General features: G+C 45.1%; 1 protein-coding gene across 2 annotated transcripts; it reads left to right on the top strand.

Moving 5' to 3' along the window:
* Nucleotides 1-634: 634 nt before the first annotated feature.
* Nucleotides 635-12344, top strand: LOC115459425 (DNA damage-inducible transcript 4-like protein). 2 transcript variants are annotated; one of them, XR_003940271.1, is made up of 4 exons: nt 635-658; nt 922-1055; nt 10325-11201; nt 11249-12344. XR_003940271.1 is itself a non-coding variant. In XM_030189249.1 (3 exons), exons 2-3 carry the CDS (start codon nt 968-970, stop codon nt 10822-10824), a joined length of 588 nt encoding a protein of 195 aa, XP_030045109.1. In that variant the 5' UTR covers nt 635-658; nt 922-967; the 3' UTR covers nt 10825-12344. The 2 variants fall into 2 exon arrangements, 1 of the variants encoding a protein (XP_030045109.1); XM_030189249.1 differs by having other exon boundaries at nt 10325-12344.
* Nucleotides 12345-13402: the final 1058 nt, after the last annotated feature.

Below are 13402 nucleotides of genomic sequence, written 5' to 3'. Positions count from 1 at the left end.
TCAGTGCACAGGCTTGATCTACTCACAGATTCCTCTGTGGAACATTTTCCTCTACTGCAGTTAAGTATCGCACCAAAGTCAAAACGTTTACAGAAGAACACAACAATGGAAAAAAAGACACTAATGAGCCAGTGACTCCCTCCTCCCTCCAGCTCCTGTACTGTCCGCTGATTGGCTGATTCTCTCCAGCCCGCTCCGCCTCTGGGATTGACCCTCATTCTGGACCAATCAACGACCCGTCACGGTGGGCGGGGATACCAGAACCGCCCCCCCCCCCCCCCCCTTCAAACTGGAACGTCAAAAGGGTGAAGCTGACGGGACAGGAGGAGCGCGGGCTATATAAGCAGCTCGTGCAGTGTGGTGTTACCCTACCTGGCTGACTGTCTGACAGTGTTAGTGCAGTAAGGGGAGAGGGGGTTGAGTGGTGGCGCTGGCTCTGGCTCTGGCTCTGTGCGTGCACTGTGGTGAATAGTGCATTGTACTTGTAGCATAAAGGAACATACCTGAAGCTAAGCGCAGCTCTTTGAAAGAAACAAAATAACCCCCCCCCCCCCCCCCCCCCCCCCATAGTTTTTATCTTAACTTCTGTGAAGTAATATCCTGTGTTAATTGGTTACATTAAATATAGTAGTAGTGTGGATTGCAGCTAAATTGTAAGGTAAGCTGAGCGGCACGATCGGAACGTTATCAGGTTCTTTGAGAATCTAGTAGTTGATAATAAAACGATGAAAAGTTTAAAATCGGTGTCTTTAAGCGTTGTATTTGTTTGAAAGGAATCCGGTTAAATAAAGGTCCGACACTGATGGGTTTATTAGCAAAACCACGAGCATTAATGTAATACATTGCAACTCTGTCTACTGTAAATTGAAAGTTGAACTTGTTGCCTTACGGTTTTTTTTTTCTTTTTTGCTTTCTTCTTAGAAAACAAGAAAAGGCATCCTTTGTTGAAGGCAGAGCTCTGATTATAATGGTGGCAACCACCACTTTGAATATTAAAAATTCGGAATGTTTCTCAACACTGGTAGACCCTGGTTTGCATTCTGCAGGCATCAGCGGTGAGTGTGCAGCACTGTTATGTCCTTGCTCTTGAAAAAGTAAGTTCTTGGTTCTAAACTAATGCTTATCCTCCCCTGTTTACAAAGCCGTACGGCAATGCCAACACAACCCTTTTAAAGTGAATGGGCTGTGTCGGCTTTAGCGCATGGCAGCCGCTAGCCTGGCTTAGGGGGTCTTTTACTAAGGCGCGCTGGCGTTTTTGGCGCATGCTCGACGTTAAAGACACCCATAGAAATACATTGGCATCTCTAGCATTTAGCATGCACCTATTTTTAGCACATGCAAAAAACACCAGTGTGCCTTAGTAAAAGACACTCTTAGTAAACAGGAGGGTTTGTCTTTCACTGGCCCACTAACATTGTGCTTGTGCAGTAGACAGTGGCGTAGCAAGGGCGGGGCGGTGGGGGCGGCCCGCCCCGGGTGCATGCTGCTGGAGGGTGCAGAGAGCAGCCACGCGCCTGTCCGCTCCGCTGGTTCTCTGCTCCCTCTGCCCCAGAACAGGCTACTTCCTGTTCCAGGGCAGAGGGAGCAGGGAGCCAGTGGAGCCGACAGGCACGCAGCTGCTCTCTGCACCCTCCAGCAACCAAGAATGCACCAGGGGGGCTAGATGCGCGGGGGAGGGGGTGTCATTGCACCGGGGAGGCTTGATGCGCCAAGGAGGGGGTGTCATTGCGTCAGAGGGGGGGCATGCTGCACCCTGGGGGGACGGATGCCGCTGCACCCTGGGGGGACGGATGCCGCTGCACCCAGGGGGGGGGGTGCGCAGCGGCGATCCGGCCTGGCTGGCAGCCAACCTAGGATCGCCACTGGCAGTAGATAAGGAAATGGGAATCTTCACAGTGATTTCTGCTTACAAATTGGCTGCCTGAAAACTGCTTTTGGTCTGTCAGTGTAGCTATTGGCCTGTGTCATCTTCTAGCCTACTTGTGAAATGTTTATGGAGGCAGAAAAATCTACTTGCAGAAAAGGCAGGCGCCTAGCGTTGTAAGATGGTGTAGAATATAAACTTTTAAATAAATAAAACCGTTCGTACTTTCCAACTATAGCAAGTCTGAAAGTTAAAGTGCATGTGTCCTTTTTCTTTGAAAATTGGTATAAAGGCTGCTGGTAAAAAGTATGCACAGACTTTGTCCTGATGTGAACAGTTGAACAGTCATCCTTAACTTCATAGCTGTAGTATCCTTTTTAAGTCCAGGTAGAAGCGTAGTCAGGTTTGACATCAGGAGCAGCAGACCTTTTTCTGTGAGGTTGAAAAGCTGATCCCCTTATGCACCCTTTCATTCAAAATCCCTTTGGGGGAGCGGCCGCTCCCCTTGCACCCACCCTTAGCTATACCTCTGATTCCAGGGTGTGTTCAAGGTTATATTCGCTATGGTCCTTTTTAAAAATGAAATGAATTATAGTACAAAGGCACAGTGCACCACAGTTCACATAAAATAGCTCAGGGCTATACAATTCACAGCATTACTAATTTTTTAAGCAAAAAATGTCACCTCTGCAACTGATATATTTAGCAAGAAAAACAGGGAACCACCTCTACAAGAAACCAAAGGCAGCAAAAAAAGTAGGAAAGACAACAAAAGTAACAGCTCTGGGAGAATATGCAAGAACATCCCACACAAGTAGCCAATAAAGGTTTTCTCCTGGATAGCTACATGTGTGGGATCTTCTTGCATATACTTCCAGAGCTGTTACTTTTGTTTCATTCTGTACTGACATATTTAACCATGGATATAGCTGTTGCATATCCCAGTGAAATTTTACTGTGCAGAACCACTAAGCATCTCAATGTCTGCAGGAAGATTTCTGACCAGTCTTGGATTTTTATTATTATTTATTTATTTTGGATTTTGCTCACACCTTTTTTAGTAGTAGCTCAAGGTGAGTTACATTCAGGTACATTGGGTATTTCTCTGTCCCTGGAGGGCTCACAATCTAATTTTGTACTCGAGGCAATGGATGGTTAAGTGACTTGCCCAAGGTCACAAGGAGTGGCAGTGGGATTTGAACCAGCCACCTATGGATGTCAAGACCTGGTGTTCTAACCACTAGTCTACTCCTCTACTCCACAGTTGGATTGGTAGCACTGCTATCATCGTCCCCCCTTTAAATTTCTCCCTAGTAGGTTATCATGGTACTATTACAGAGGGCAATACAGGACTGGCCTAAAATCTTTCTCCAGGATCTAGGTGCTTTGGCACAGTGCCGTAGCAAGGTCAGCTGACACCCGGGGCGTGTCACCGCTGCGCACCCCCCCCCCCCCCCCGGGGTGCAGCATGGTGCACCCTCCCCCCTCTGGAGCGCACCCCCCCTCTGGAGCACGTACTTACGAGGGAAAGCGGTGAGGGATGGGCGGGAGAGCCGAACCGCCCTGAGTGCATGTCGCTGGGAGCTGCGTCGGCTCCGCTGGTTCCCTGCTCTCTCTGCCCCGGAACAGGAAGTAACCTGTTCCGGGGCAGAGGGAGCAGGGAACCAGCAGAGCCGACATCCCCCCCAGTGGCTTGCACCCGGGGCGGACCACCCCACCACCCCCCTCCCTTCCTACGCCACTGCTTTGGCAGTTATCTACTGTGAGGATGCACAACTCCAGTCCTTGAGATCTCTGAATGGGTCGGGTTCTCAGGGTTTCCTCAATGACTATACCTAGGACATCTGCATTCACAGTGCCTCAATAGTCTGTAAATTTCTCACGCATGTTGATTAGGTATAACCTGAAAACTTGTCATGCTTGGGACTCAAGGATTAGAGTTGCCTGATACATAGATTAATATTACTAAGGTAACTGGATAACACTAAAGAAAATTTGAACAAAGACAGTGATAAATGTGATTGCAAATTAAGACATTTTTAAGAAGTGCTCAGTTCAGACGTCAGTCATGAAAAAAATAACACGAGTCAACATAAATGAAAAGACCAGTGTCATAGAGAATATAATTTCAAGGCAGAAAACATTACATCAACCATTAGATAATGCTCAAGTGGTCATACGTTCAATAAAACCCTAACAGGATTTTGTTATCTTGTTAAATCTAATGATATAGTTCATCAGCAATGCCCCAATCATTCTATCTTGTTAGCATAATCTAACAGCAAAACGCCCTTAGTTCACTTTGCACATTTAATATTGTGCTAGTACTTATCTGCATGATCTTAGAACATTATTGAAGAACGCCAGTCCATGCAAGATGAGGACAACACTCAGTCCAGATTGTGGACCATAGTGAACCATAGTGAATTATCACTGTCTTTGTTCAAATTTTCTTTAGTATTATCCAGTTACCTTAGTAATTTGAAAAAAAGGTACTATTTATTTAGGTATTTTCCCTAAATTTAGTTGTATTTGATATATAGCTTAGCCTGTTGACTTTGTATGAGGGGAGGTGTATGGTGGTAATAAAAATTGCCACCTGATTAGGTCAACAGGGAGTGTCTAGAGAACGTATCTGTAGTGTCTAGGAAAGACTATAGATTCCTAGATGTTATGGGATAAAGCCTGGATCAGCCTCTCACTGACAGTAACACTAGAGGGGCTTGGTAGACAACATTTTAAAAAATCAGGTAATTAGTTTTAGAATTGTTTCTGTGGTGTACTATAACAGTAGATCACATTCCTCCCCCCCCCCCCCCCCCCCCACACACACATACACAACTATATTCCTAAAGTGTTGGGTTGATTTTATTTTTGACTTACTTGTTCATGAAAGTTGCTGGATATTTAAGACTCCATTTCCATTCAGACAGATAAGAGGCCTCCTGTTATTTCTTACCATCACTGGAGAGCAGCACTGTACCAAGGACAGTACAAGCATAGGGCACAGATATGGAGAGGTGCAAAAATGACTTCCAGCCCACTGTCTCTGTCATTGGCAGTGGCAAAGCAGGCATGGCAGGGGGCGCCACTGAGAAGTTACACAGGACACAGCTTTAGCTTGGTACGATCCTGCTAGAGAGATCATCTCTACCCTCTGATTACAGCTGCAATTACATCCACGACCTCGCTGAGGTGTGTCACGATGATGCGCTTATGTAATGCCTACTCAGGTCATGACCCCAAACACAATATATGTGACCTCATTTGGGGTTGCAACCCATAGTTTGGCAAACAGTGCTCTAGAGCAGTGTTTCTCTATTCATGGGGTGTGGGGGGGGGGGGGGTTAAACAGAAAAGCCACCATTGCTTAATACTTGGGTCCATACAAGCACATGGGCTCTGTTGTCAGCATCATGCAGCTACAAGATGGCTCTTACGCATGCAGGAGCTAGCTTGAGCCCTGAGTGTGGGAATTAATGGATAGCTGGGTGACGGTCCCTTTTTCTGCAGCAAACAAGCTGCAGATAGCACCATCTGCTCTCCCTCTGCTTGTAATGTGAGGAGAATGCTAGAGTCTCTCCTGCAGTCTTAATTTCAAAAACTGTTGCAGCACAGTGCCTGTTAATGGGTCTGTGTGTCTCCTCATTTGTTTAAAATTTGGAAGCAGAACTGGTGGCATTTTTTTTTACTACTTTAGCTTTTTGTTATGGTGGCATGAGTCCTGTCTGTAGCTGGATAGCTTGCATCATGGACGCTGGTGTGGCATGCAACACTTTAATGGAGGTGTGCCTTGGACTTGAAAAGACTGAGGAACGCTGCTGTGGGGATGAGAGGATAAATCTTGTTTCACAGCTGTGCAATCTTGCTTTGAGTGGAGGAGTAGCTTAATGGTTAGTGAAGTGGGCAGAGAACCTGGTGAACTGAGTTTGATTCCCACTGTGGCTCCTTGTAACTCTGGGCAAGTCACTTAAGCTTTCATTGACCCAGGTTCAAAAACTCAGATTAAGAGCCAGCTAGGGACAGAGAGAGCACCTGCATAAAGTCTTGATTATCCGACCTAAACAGGACCAACCTGTTGTTGCTGTTGGATAAATAAAAAAATCAGATAATACGGAAAACAATGGTAACCCCTCAAATGATGCAGAACCAAAGGCAGTAAAAGCAGAGTCCCAGCTCACAGCATGGTAAAAGTAGGGTCTTGGGCAGTGGTGTGCTGGAGCAGGCTCTCACAGGCTCGCAAGAGCCGGTTGTTAAGTTTTTAAGAATTTTGGGAGCCGGTTGTTAAAGTAGGGCCCTCCATGGCTACTTTAACAATTGGCTCCCAAAATGTGGGCTTGGGCCCCCTGCTGAATTCTCTTTTACTTTGCTGGTGGGGATGCTGAGCCCTGCCAGCCAAGTAAATAGACTGCTGCTGCTCCCAGCTCCTTGTTTCCAGCTCTGAGCAGCAGGCTGGGACTTCTCCAGCATGTGTGAGAAGTTTCAGCATGCTGCTCAGAGCAAGAGGTTGGGAGTGGTGGCAGTCCATTTATTGGTTGCCAGCAAAGGTATGCCTAGAGTGCCCGCACGAAGGGAGGGAGGAGAGAGAGACAAGTGTTGCTCCACCCGGCCACCCCTGGCCCTTCCAACTGCAGAGCTGGCTATGTCTGGAGAAAGAGCCTGTTGTTAAAAATTTACCAGCACACCCCTGGTCTTGGGTTTGCAAAATGGAAAGCGAAGCCACGTAACGTCACCTGGGGTTGGTTAGATCAGCAAGACTATACTATAATAAAAATGTAAACTGTTTTGGTTGTACCACAGAAAGGCAATATATCAAATCCATTACACATAGTAGATTGTTAAAATGTCAATGTTGTGGGTGCCACCAGGAACTGGACAGATGAAAAATTCTACATAGGGCTACCAGCCTGCTTTTACAAGGTGATTAGTTGCTGTAAATTACAGCTATTCAGACCCTTATGTCCCAACGTAATGATCACAAATGGTGTACAGAGTGAGATACCAATGCATTAAGATGTCAATATGTGTAACTAATACCAAAATAGTTCATAATGTTATCAAGAAAATCGCTGCATTGGTTAAAATCCTCAAAAAAACAAAGCTAAAAGTGCAAAGGAAAATTGCTGTGTGTCCACTCAGAGTGCGACTATGGACGCTACTGGTATATAACTTACAGCAGTCGTGGGTCAGTGAAATGGAATAATTATGGATTCTAGCTGCCTATTTAATAACAGCAGGGCTAGGTCAAGGGTATTGGGTGCAAGGCTGAAGATTCATCTGGAGCAGTGTTTCTCAATGGAAACAAAGGAGAAAGGGGGTCCACTCCTTCCACAGTAACGCAAGCAAAACCAAACACAGGGTGGAAGAAAACAAGTCCAAGTGACCAGCCAAAACACCGGAGTAAGAGCTCCAAACAAAGTTTATTCGTGTAGGGTCCCAATAAACTTTGCTTGGAGCTCTTACTGCAGTGTTTTGGCTGGTCACTTGGACTTGTTTTCTTCCACCCTGTACAGTGTTTCTCAACCCAGTCCTAGAGGCACACCTACTCCCATGAGGTTTTCATGATATCCACCATGAATGTGCATGAGATAGATCTGTATGCACTGCCTCCTTGGTATGTAAATCTAGCTCATTCATATTCATGGTGAATATATTGAGAACCTGATGGGACTAGGTGTGCCTCAAGGACTGGGTTGAGAAGCACTGATCTAGAGCTGTGTTTCCCAAGTCCAGACCTGGAATACCCCTTGCGAATCAGGTTTTCAGGATATCCACATTGAATATGCATACACTTGATTTGCATACTCTGCCTCCATTATTTACAAATCTCTTTTATGCATATTCATTGTGGATATCCTGAAAGCCTGACTCGCAAGGGGTAGTCTAGGACTAGAGCTAGGTGCTCTAGATCAGTGTTTCCTATCTCAATTAACTTCAAGACTCCTAGGCACCACCTTGAGCTTTGGATAAACTCAACAATCATGATCACTCAATGCTGCACTTCCCAGAAAGATCCTATAAAAATGCATACTTGGACATCCTACATTTAAATATCAAATTTATTTCACATATACATACTGAGGGTAGTTTCCAAAAGCTGCCTGGATAATGGGCTATTTAGAAATTCCACTCTCCTTATAGCTAAAAGTACCAGCTGATGGCTCTTTTGAGTTTGTTTGCTAGGAATTTGTCAAAGATCAGGGTTCTAAGAAATATCCAGTGCTGTAATGTAAATGTAGTCAGTGTTCCTCCTTTTTCAAACAAAATTAAGGTAGGTAGGTATCTCTAAGATCCTAGACAATGGCCATGTTTCACCAATAGTCTGCCTCACGGGAGTAATGTTCAGCACAGGGTTAAAATAACATACAGCCACTTCACTGAAAATGTATCAAAATAATGACCAACAAAAAACAGAGATGTGTACTGTATACATGGTCCCTGCTCTGAAAATCATCTGAATGCTATGAGGCCCTTTTACTAAAGCTTAGAACGTGATAAAAATTAGCGCATGCACTAAAGCCATTAGTGTGTGCTACGCTTTACTAAAAGGAACCCCAGATTTCTTAAAGCAAGCATTCTGTGATTATTGTTTTCCTGCTTTTGTTGGCCATTATTTTGATACTTTGAGGGGCATAATCGAAAGGGACGTCCAAGTTTTGATGAGGATGTCCTTGCAGAACGTCCCCATCCAGGGGCAGGGAAACCTGTATTTTCGAAACAAGATGGACGTCCATCTTTTTTTTCAATAATATGGTCGGGGACGTCCAAATCCTTAAATTTGGTCGGCCCTAGATATGGTCGTCCCTAGACTTGGTCGTTTCTGATTTTCGGCAATAATGAAAACCAAGGACGTCCATCTCAGAAACGACCAAATGCAAGCCCTTTGGTCATGGGAGGAGCCAGCATTTGTAATGCACTCGTCCCCGTGACATCCAGGACACCAACCAGGCACCCTAGGAGGCACTGCAGTGGACTTCATAAATTGCTTCCAGGTACATAGCTCCCTTACCTTGTATGCTGAGCCCCCCAAAACCCACTACCCTCAACTATACACCACTACCATAGCCCTTACAGATGAAGGGGGCACCTAGATGTGGGTGCAGTGGGTTCTGGTGGGTTTTGAAGGGCTCACTGTTTCCTCCACACATGTAACAGGTGGGGGGGATGGGCTTGGGTCCGCCTGCCTGAAGTGCACTGCACCCACTAAAACTGCTCCAGGGACCTGCATACTGCTGTGATGGACCTGAGTATGACATTTGAGGCTGGCATAGAGGCTGGCATAGAGGCTGGCAATCAATATTTTGAAAGATATTTTTTTAGGGTGGGAGGGGGTTAGTGACCACTGGGGGAGTAAGGGGAGGCCATCCCCGATTCTCTCTGGTGGTCATCTGGTCATTTTGGGCACATTTTTGTGCCTTGGTCGTAATAAAAACACGACCAGGTAAAGTCGTCCATGTGTTCATCAGGGACGCCCTTGTTTTGATTATAGGCCAAGGACGTCCAAGTGTTAGGCACGCCCAAGTCCTGCCTTCGCTATGCCTCCGATACGCCCCCTTGAACTTTGGTCATCCCTGCGACGGAAAGCAGTTGGGGACGTCCAAAATCGGCTTTCGATTATACCGATTTGGACGACCCTGTGAGAAGGACGTCCATCTTCTGATTTGTGTCGAAAGATGGGCATCCTTCTCTTTCGAAATTGAGCCCATTTGTGTTTTGTAATAGTCTTTCCAACCCTGTCTGCCTCAAGAGGGTAATGTTTAGTGATGAAACAGTCATTGTTGGGGACCACAGATACCTACCTACCTGTCGGCATTCTTTGGGGGAGATAAGAACACTGACTATGTTAAATATACAGCACCGGGGAAAGTATTTTTGTTGGAACCTTGAACTATGAGACATTCACTGATTCTTGACCCAGAGGTACTAAACACAATCTGCACAGAATCCATAAGATTCCACTACTGTAAGTTATGTTAGTAGCCTAGCCAAGACTGTTTTTTTTTCCTTCTTGGTGGGGCCTAGGATTAAGAAAGGTGGGCACTAGGCTGTGCTGATGTTGACACTGTTTCCAGTTTATCTATCAATGACCTGTTCCAGTACTGATGACTGGGTGAGGTTCACTCCAAAGTCCAGGGACCCTAGCCTACTTGTGGCTAGACGACTCTGGCCTACTCGTGACTAGAACCCTGAGTTACATACCAGCAGCGTACATGGTCACAGACTGGTTGGATCTGTGTAGTAATTTTCCTCTGTCATGTGTTTTTTTGGGGCTATAATTGATGCAGCAATTTTCTTGATAAGATTATGAACTAGCTTTGTAGATTGTTTTGAGTACCAGCTGGGTACATTGACATTAACATAATTATCCCCATAAACAAAAGCTCCAAGGAAGTAAAAGCACATTTGAGATTGCTAGTCAATTACTGTCATCTTGCACTGTTTATTTTGTCCTTTCCACAGAACTTCTATATTGGGATCCAGTTTCTTTAAATCTCAACCTGAAAGAAGCTGTCACTGAAGAAAAGAGCTGCCATAGTTTAATTAAAATGTTGGAGAACTGCCTGTCCAGATCCAAACAAACAAAACTTAAATGTTCCAAGGTTTTGGTCCCAGAAAAACTGATCAGGAGAATAGCTCAAGAAATTGTGCACCTCTCCTCTACAGAACCCTGTGGCCTGCGAGGCTGTGTTATCTTTGTGAACCTGGAAGTTGACAGTACATGTAAGAAACTGGATAAGATTGTGTACGACTCAAGTGTTGTCCCTACTTTTGAGCTAACCCTTGTGTTAAAGCAGGAAGGTCATTCGTGGCCAGGTCTCAGGAATTTTTTCATAGGCGCTTGTTTTACTTCTGTCTTCCACCGGGTCCTAAAGCTCAGTCCTAGCTTTTGGCTTCTCAAGAGAAAACTCTACTCTGCAGTGACAGCAGAAACACAGCCCAAAGAGTGCTTCAGCCTGTAACATTGCACAAAGACTCAATTTAAAGCAGCCCTTTGGTTTATGTAGCTCAATAGTGTGCTCAGAGGTATTTGGAACGTATTCACCTGAAGGAAGGCCAGAGATCGAGCAAGTTTTTTTCATTATTCTGTCATTGTTACCATTCAGTGGATCACAGCTCCCCTTTTTTGCAAGGTGTAGGCAGTGTTGTGCAACATTGCGTTACTAGCACATGACATGACAGAGGATGTGGTTGGCATGAGTTGGTCACATCTCCTTGAAATAAGTTGGAGTTATGTGTAAGATGGATATTTTACCTCTTCGTGTACCATAAGGCTTTTACCATAAATATTCTTAGATGTGGTATTGGTAAATGAAAAGCAGTTAGTCCCTCTAAGCAGGTAACTCTTAGCAGTAATCAATTACTTTTCTAAAAGAGTAAGTTCAGTACTGTAACTAATTACTTTAAGCTGAGAAGTAACTAGTAACTGTAATTAATTACTTTTCAAGAGTAACTAGAACAACACTGGGTGTAAGCAGCAAGTTCATACACTTGACAGCATAGGAGCCAGTGCTGTGGGTGCTTGAGAACCCCCAATATCAAACAAACTGCTTGACTGTGTCCAGGGAGCGGTAATTTCCATTGGGTTTAGCACCCACAACAATTTTCAAAAGTTGACTGCTATGCTTGCCAGGGCTCGTAATGCTTTCTTCTGCATATTTCAGCACAGCCGAGAAAAAGCAAGTGTTTCACTTCTCTCCTGTTACAGATAATAAAGACCTGGCTTTGCTAAGGTTTTTTCCTCTGCTATGTCTACAGGAAATCAAGCCTTGAGTGAACTTGTCTTTTTTATTCAGAAATACACACCATTTGCATGGTGTTTCTCCAAGTCATATAATGAAATTTGAAAGTTCAGTCAGACTTTTATCCATTTTTGCTTTAAGTGAATAGCAAGCAGGAGAAAAGTTGATCTTTTTAAGATCTGTCATGTGTGAAGCTATTACGGGTTTCTCCTGCTACTAGTCATGAGGACTACTGGGGTCATGTACAAGCCGAACACTGCTGAGAATCTTTTTCTTTCCTGATGCTGTGCCAGGCTGCTGGTGTGAATGTTTCCTGCACTGGCAACCTGCCGTTCATCTCTGAACTAGTGTATGAATTTGAATAATCCCCACGCTGTCGAGCTGGCTGCAGTAAATCAGGAAAACATCTTCTGGGGCCAGCTGTTCCTACAGCGAGGGCCAGAGGGAGCTGAGTTTATAAATAAACTGCATTACTTTTTCCTAAAAATAAAATGCTTCTGCAGAGTGCTGGGGCTGCTAGATTATTGTCACCAAGGCTGACCTTAGGGGAGCAACTGCCCTGTGTGCTCGGGGGCCCCGCAATGGTGTATTAAGACCTGTCCCAGTTCTGTGTTCCAATAGGCAATATAAGAAAGTGCTCCATGGAACATGTAATGAAATGTTTCATGCAGTACTTTTGCACAGTGCAGATTTTATGTGTGTTGTAAATCTATGCTAAGCAGGAAATAAAAGGGTGAGGTAATTTTAGCTCACTTTTTCTATGCTAATGCATGCATAGGTGTTGCAGATGAGGTTTTACTGCCAATGCAGAGAGGAGGTCTTTTACTAATCCACAGTAGCGTTTTTAGCTCGCAGTAGAAATCAGCTGGCAGTAAAAGCCAAGATGCCCACTATGGGTGTCTCGGTGTTTACCACCAGTGGCGTAGCTACGTGGGGCCAGGGGGGCCTGGGTCACCGTAGATTTAGCCCTGGACCCCCCTGCTGATGACCTGCCCGACCCCCCCTCCCGCTGCCAACCCGCCATCGCCTGCCTTTGCTGACAAAGGTAGATGATGGCGGGTTGGCGGCGGGAGGGGGGGTCGAGAGGGTCGGCGACAGGGGAGGGGCAAAGTCGGCAATGGCGGGGGTTTCGGCGGCACCGGGGGGGGGGGCTAAAATGTGCCCCCTCACCTCGGGCTCTGGACCCCCCTTCCGCCGAAGTCTGGCTATGCCCCTGTTTACCACTAGCTGATTTCTACCGAGAGCTAAAAATGCTACCATACCCCCAGAGTGCACTGACAAATTAACTAACTTTTTGCTTCTGTTTTAACACTGAAACTTTATTTCAACCTCTGAGGTGAAGTAAAGGTTTAACTTCCATTTATTTTCTTTAGGAAGTTAAAATAAAAATAAAAATCAGCCCTCAGTAAATTGGGGATTCTCATTACAGTACTTTAGGTTGGGTACCTTGGCCATAGGATTCCCAATTTTATAGACCCCTGCACTTGGGAAATGTGAGTCAAATCCCCAGTGCCCTCTAACCCACTCTCTGCCATTCCCATACATTATGCCCCCATCCACTCACTAATTCCCCGCCACCACTTAAGCCAACCTTCCCACCCAACCAATGGTTAGATTGTGAATTAAAATAGACGTCTACCTCTGATCACCAAAGTTAAAATGGAAAATAAAGTTCATTTTATTTATATTTAAAAGTACTTTTTGGGTTTTTTTTTACAGAACTTTAATTTAGAAGACAATCTTAAGGGTAACGTGCATTCATTTTGTTGTTGCATTGAAAATAAAGCAGTTTTATTTA

This window comes from Microcaecilia unicolor, unplaced genomic scaffold (genome assembly GCF_901765095.1).
Source record: "Microcaecilia unicolor unplaced genomic scaffold, aMicUni1.1, whole genome shotgun sequence".
Classification (NCBI taxonomy): Eukaryota; Metazoa; Chordata; class Amphibia; order Gymnophiona; family Siphonopidae; genus Microcaecilia; species Microcaecilia unicolor.
This window is presented reverse-complemented; position numbering and strand designations above follow the sequence as displayed.